The sequence below is a fragment of the Pinus tabuliformis genome, chromosome 8, assembly GCF_031772625.1.
Source record: "Pinus tabuliformis cultivar Carrire ecotype Pingquan chromosome 8, CPIR1, whole genome shotgun sequence".
Classification (NCBI taxonomy): domain Eukaryota; kingdom Viridiplantae; phylum Streptophyta; class Pinopsida; order Pinales; family Pinaceae; genus Pinus; species Pinus tabuliformis.
In genome coordinates, this window is record NC_142294.1 from 1862151132 (window position 1) to 1862157611 (window position 6480).

Here is a 6480-nt window from a genome sequence, read left to right on the forward strand (position 1 = left end):
GGGCTCTAGCAGTTCAGATTTGGCATTGGTGGCCAAGGGCAAATATCCATACAGAGGCAAGCCATGGGACAAGAACAAAGGAGGCAAGTTTCAAGCGAAGCAAAAAGGTATGACACAGTCTAAATTTCCAAAGAGAAATGATGAGTGTTATTATTGTGGCAAACCTGGGATCATTCTAAAGATTGTTATAAAAGGAAATATAATGAGTCTAGGCAAAGAAACAGAAGGCATACTGGAAATTTTGTGGACAAGGATATCAATAACGGATTTAAAAATCTTAAATTGTTTGTTTCTGATGCTGCATTGTCTGTGGAAAATGATGATAAGAATGCTTGGTTCATTGATTCTGGGGCATCACTCCATATGTCTTGTAATAAGGAGTGGTTTGATGAATATCATGAAAATATTGATGGAACATATGTTTGCCTAGGAGATAATAGATCACTTAAAGTTCAAGGTTATGGAGTAATAGGTGTGAATTTGCCTAATGGACAAGAGAAACAGATCCATAATGTGATGTATGTTCCTGATATAAAAAAGAATTTAATTTTTGTTTCTACTATTACTGACCAAGATTTAAAGGTGGAATTTGTGAAATCACAGTGTGTAGTGAAAGACAAGTACAAATTTATTGCCACAGGAACCAGAGTTGGAGGCTTGTATAAGCTGGATGTGACCAGGAAAAGTCATCAAACATTGGCATCTACAGCAATATCAACAGTAGATTTATGTCATCAAAGGTATGGACATCTAAATCACAAAGATTTAATGCTACTTCAAAAGAACACTATGGTTGAAGGTCTTCCTGTCTTGAAAAATGATCATGTTGAATGTGAGGCATGTGTACTTGGCAAGCAGCATAGGGAGGAATTTCCTATACATAAAGAAAAAAGGCAAAGGGAAATACTTGAATTAATTCATACTGATGTATGTGGACCTATGCAAACTAGATCTATTGGTGGAGCATGGTATTTTCTTATTTTTGTGGATGATAGATCTAGATATACATGGGTTTATTTCATAAGAAAGAAGAGTGATGTTTTTGAATATTTTAAAGCATTTAAGAATATGGTAGAAAAACAAACTGGTAATTATATCAAAATCTTGAGATCTGATCAAGGGGGAGAATTCAAATCAAGAGAATTTAATCAATATTGTAAAAGCAATGGGATTCAGCAACAATTTACAGTGCCACATACACCTCAGCAAAATGGAGTTGCTGAGAGGAAAAATAGAACACTAGTTGAATGTGCACGTAGTATGCTTCAAGGTAAAAATATCTCTAATGTTTTTTGGGCTGAAGCCATTAATACTGCTGTTTATTTGAAAAATAGGAGTCCAACCAAAAGTTTAGAGCTTAAAACACCTTTTGAATCACTTTATGGGTACAAACCAAAAGTGAGTCATTTAAGAGTTTTTGGTTGCAAGGCATTTGCTCACATTCCAAAAGATGAAAGAAGAAAACTTGATGCAAAGTCAATTAAGTGCATATTTATTGGTTATTGTGATAAACAGAAAGCATACAAGTTGTTTGATCCCAGTACTCATAGACTGCTTGCAAGTAGGGATGTGGTGTTTCATGAGAATGCAAATGAAGGTAATAAAATAAATAATAGTGTATGGCATAATATTGATGATTATGTCAAATTAGACACAAATGTTGAACAAGAACAGGAACAAGCACATGAACAGGTACAAGATCAAGAACAAGTAGCATCAAGTAGTCATGACACTCGAAAGAGAGGAGAGGAGACTCTGCAAAGCCAAAAGAAAAATGAAAGCAGTAAAACTCCAAGAAGGTCATCACGTCAAAGTCAGGTACCTGTAAAGTATAAATATTATGCATTAATGTCTCAGGTTATGAATGTTGTAGAACCTTCAAGCTATGATGAAGCTAAAGAATATGAAGAATGGAGAAATGCAATGAATGAAGAATATAACTCTATAATGAATAATGACACATGGGAATTAACAGAATTGCCTAAAAACAAAGTTCCCATAGGATGCAAATGGCTTTATAAATCTAAATTTAATGTTGATGGAAGTATTGATAAACATAAAGCTAGATTGGTTGCTAAAGGATATTCACAAAAGGAGGGAATTGATTATGAAGATACTTTTGAGCCTGTAGCTAAGTTGAACACAATTAGAATCATGATTGCATTAGCTACAAAATATAATTGGAAAATGCACCAATTAGATGTCAAATCTGCATTTTTGAATGGTGAGTTAAAAGAAGAAGTTTATTTAGTTCAACCTGAAGGGTTTGTAAAACAGGGACATGAGCATTTGGTTTGCAAGTTAAAGAAAGCTTTATATGGCTTGAAACAAGCACCAAGATCATGGTATGTGAAAATTTATTATTTCTTTTATGAGAAAGGTTTTATGAGAAGCAAGAATGATCCTAACTTATACATCAAGGAAGATAAAGATAAGAATGTTGCTTTAATATCAGTATATGTTGATGATCTAATCATAACAGGAAATGTATCCAAGATGATTGAAGAAATTAAAAATCAGTTGTCACATGTATTTGAGATGAAGGATCTTGGTGAATTGCATTATTGTTTAGGTCTTGAAGTTTGGAGGGAGCCTGGTAAGACATTGATCACACAAAGCAAATATACAAGGGAAATCCTTAAAAGATTCAATATGACTGAATGCAAGGCAACATCTACTCCTTTAGAACAGAATGTCAAATTGTGCAGTAATGATGGAACTATGTACCGTCAACTGGTGGGAAGTCTGAATTATCTCATCACTACCAGGCCAGATATAGCATATTTTGTTAGCATACTTAGTCAGTTCATGGCTAAGCCTTGTGAAAGCCATTGGAAAGCAGAAAAGAAAGTCCTTCGATATCTGAAAGGAACACTTAATTTTGGTATTATGTATACTGATGAATTTGATGTTGAATTGGCAGGTTATTCTGATTCTGACTAGGCTAGAAATCCAGATGATAGGAAATCCACTACTAGATACGTGTTCAATATTGGTTCAGGACCAATATCATGGAGCAGTAAGAAACAACCAACTGTTTCATTGTCATCCACTGAAGCTGAATATAAAGCATTATGCAGTGCAACCTGTGAAGCAATATGGCTTAGGAGGATCCTTGAAGATGTTGGAGAAACACAACAAGCACCTACAGTAATCAAATGTGACAATCAAAGCACTATCAAATTGGCAAGCAATCCTATATATCATGCAAGGACAAAACACATTGAGACACAACATCATTTTGTAAGAGAAAAATTGCAATCAAAAGAAATTGACTTATCATATTGTAATACAAATGAAAATGTGGCTGACATATTCACCAAGCCTCTTGGAAAGGCTAAATTTGAAATATGTAGAAATATGTTGTACATTGTAGAAAATCCAAATTTTGTTGTAAGCCTAGCTGAGACTTAGACCAGCAGGCATGACCATTAAGAGTATAGTGTCTTGTTTATTATATGTAGTTGGAATTAATGGGAAATGTTGGAAGAAACTAATTAATTCCAACTACCTGTCACAAATGTTCAACAGCGATTTAATGCTGATTCTAGAAACCGTTGAAAACAGGGAAGCTTCTCCAGCAAGCCACCGACTCAACTGATCTCCAGAAACTTCTCCAGCTTGTATATATACCTGTTGAATCTGTGAATGAAGCAAGTGTTCAGATGTTCTTGTGTTCAATGTTTGTGTGTTGAGTTAGAGAGCTGTGCGCCTCTGCTCTTTTCATGGTGTTCTTCTGTAATTTCAATCAGCGTGGTCTCTAAATATTCATTCACATCATGGCGGAAGCTTACACACCGCTGGAGCTTAACATCATCTCGGCTCAAGATCTCAAGGAGATGCATCTTTTTGGCATGAAGGAGATGCAGACCTACCGTGTTGTCTGGATTAATTTTGAGAAAAAAGTGCGACACAAATTAACAGAATAGGTGGCGCAAACCCTACCTGGAACGACAAGGTCACTTTCAAAGTGGAAGAGCGTTTGCTGCGCAGTGAAACCTCAACTATGATGGTGGAGATATACTGCGTGGGTGGCCTCAGGGACAAGCTTGTAGGCACTGTCAGGGTCTTCCTTTCCACTTTCCTCAAGGACTACGGGAGCCCAGATTCCAGCGGGATGAGCTTCTCGGCACAACAGGTCCGTCGTCCTTCTGGACGCGCCCCTCAGGGCATTCTCAACCTTGGCATCATGATTTTTGATGGAGTGGATCTTCACAGAATGAACAGATTCAACCCTGCAACTGATGGGGCTGTGGATTTCAGAGATTTGATGAGGAATCCTGTCCAACCCAGGCCGTCATTTCTCAGACTTCGGCTCTGAAGCCTATCCAACAACAGTCTCACCGGAAACCTTCCTCCGCAAATGGTAAAGACTAATTTCATATTGTGTTTGGTGGCAAGAAATTGAGACGCGGTGGTAGCCAGCTACCTGAGAGGTGGCAAACGGTGGCAGACGGTGGTAGCCAGCTGCCTGAGAGGTGAGAGGTGGCAGCTATATAATAAATTTTGCATGCGCTTAAGTTTCATGTTTGTCACCACAATTTTTCAGACTTCGGATAAAATATAACTTGTCACCACATTTTTGCATTGATATAAGCAAAGTCTGCAATAAGAGGTCCTTTCTTGCCCAGCCAAAAATCTTCGTTAAAATTTTGATAGACGAAAATTGTCATTCTAAAACATTGGTTAAACGATGATAACGCCAAAAAAAACATGGTCAACAAATGAATTAATGCGCGGTCAACGATCTATCGATCGCTATAGTCCCAGGGAGGGACTAATAACTGACAATGGAATAAAAATTCCAGTCTCTCTTTTTCTGTGAGGTCACCATTATGATTGCTAAAATATAAAATAAATTTTAAAGTTATGATTATGGTCAGTATATTAAAAATGTAATTTTGTTATTTATTTGTTTAATATCTAAGTAAACATGTATTTTTATGAAATTAAAGTCATTTATCTCAACTCAAATATTATTTGTTCAAATATTTCATTTTTTTGTTATGTAATAATATCAGATTTGACTTCAAAATACCCCAACATTAATTACTACTATACAATCTTGTTATAAAATTTGTTTTAAATTAATTTCTATTTACCATCCTGTTATAAATTTAATTTTGTTTCAAATTCCAATCCTGTTATAAAATTTGTTTCAAATTAATTACTACTGTACAATCCTGTTATAAATTTTGTTTCAAATTCCAAGCTGAGAGAATTACACGATATGAATATGTGAATAGTTAAGAAGATAAGATCTGTACATTCAGATTGAGACGGAATTCATTGAATGTTTGAGTGCCGTCCTTCCCAATAATCTAAACACCAGTGATTTATTAGTCGCCCAGCAGCTGAAAAGCGGAAAAGCTAACGGAGTTGGAGTATGCATTGGACAAGAAGATCTCGAATCAGATGAGGCATATCATTAAGTTGAATTGCATTTAAAGAGGACGACTCAGACTTTCATTCACGGACTACCCACGTCCATCTAACTACTGTTCATGGGGTGTTTTTTTGTTTTCCTCGCGTTAAAATAGGATGATGTCATATAACTAAACGTTCCGTTAAAAATACACCTAAATTATAACTACTTTGCATGTTGTAGTTGTTTTTTTAATTTAAATTCAAAAGTAAGATAGGTATAAAGCTTAAGACTTAAAAAAAAGTGTTTGTTTTATAAAAAATAAATATTTATTAATTTATTTGTTTTTTTAAATATTTATTAATTTAATTAAAATATATTAATTTAATGTTTAAATTATTTTTTTAATAATTTAATTTATAAAAAATTAAAATACTATTTAAATTTATTTATCTTAAATATAATTAGTTTCGTATTATTTTTATTATTTATTAAAAAATGGATTAGTTAGTATTCAATGTGAAATGGGAGAGGGTGGTCCCCCACTTCTTAGTGGGTGAAAACAAAGAGTTGTCTATCATTGGCTATTGACAATTATATCAGTCTTTCAATTGTCAACATATCAATTTTTCAATTGCCTATGTATTAGTGTACTTTGTAATCTCATGATTGTAAGTTGTTGTATTGTGCGTATTTTATTATACACTTTTCTAATGTCACGACAATAGAGTGCTCACAAATCTGGTCTTTGCTTATGTACAAAAATGTTCTCTAAGCAATCAAAGTGGACCATTAGTGCGGTGAATGTTCGTGAATCAAAGTAAAAGTGTTGGGTAAATGGAGAATTATAAAAGAAATGATATTTTTTTATTAATATATTAAACTTTTCAATTCATCAAATTGTTAATAAATAAATATATATGAACAAATGATGAGTATGTTGAACGATAAAAGTTGCAAGCACCATGTGCAAAGCATAACAGAGATAGAAATGGACAATAACAATAAAATTCATTTCAATGTGGGACCTACTAATATAAAGCTTTAAGATAATAATAAACTAAGCACTATGTAAGATTTTTATGTGAAGTAATTTAAGTTTTATGAAAAAAACC

General features: G+C 34.1%; 1 protein-coding gene across 1 annotated transcript; it reads left to right on the forward strand.

Annotated features, from left to right (window-relative positions):
• The first annotated feature begins 3779 nt into the window (after nucleotides 1-3779).
• Nucleotides 3780-4321, forward strand: LOC149243758 (protein SRC2-like). The gene is made up of 2 exons (XM_089371301.1): nucleotides 3780-3841; nucleotides 3925-4321. Exons 1-2 carry the CDS (start codon nucleotides 3780-3782, stop codon nucleotides 4319-4321), a joined length of 459 nt encoding a protein of 152 aa, XP_089227427.1.
• The last annotated feature ends 2159 nt before the right edge of the window (nucleotides 4322-6480 follow it).

What these genes read in the sequence shown, in the direction of transcription:
- LOC149243758 (XM_089371301.1), top strand. Translation starts at nt 3,780, where the DNA reads ATGGCGGAAGCTTACACACCGCTGGAGCTTAACATCATCTCGGCTCAA. An exon ending in GCTCAAGATCTCAAGGAGAT is followed by an intron (nt 3,842 to 3,924) that starts GCATCTTTTTGG and finishes ACAAATTAACAG; the next exon opens with AATAGGTGGCGCAAACCCTA.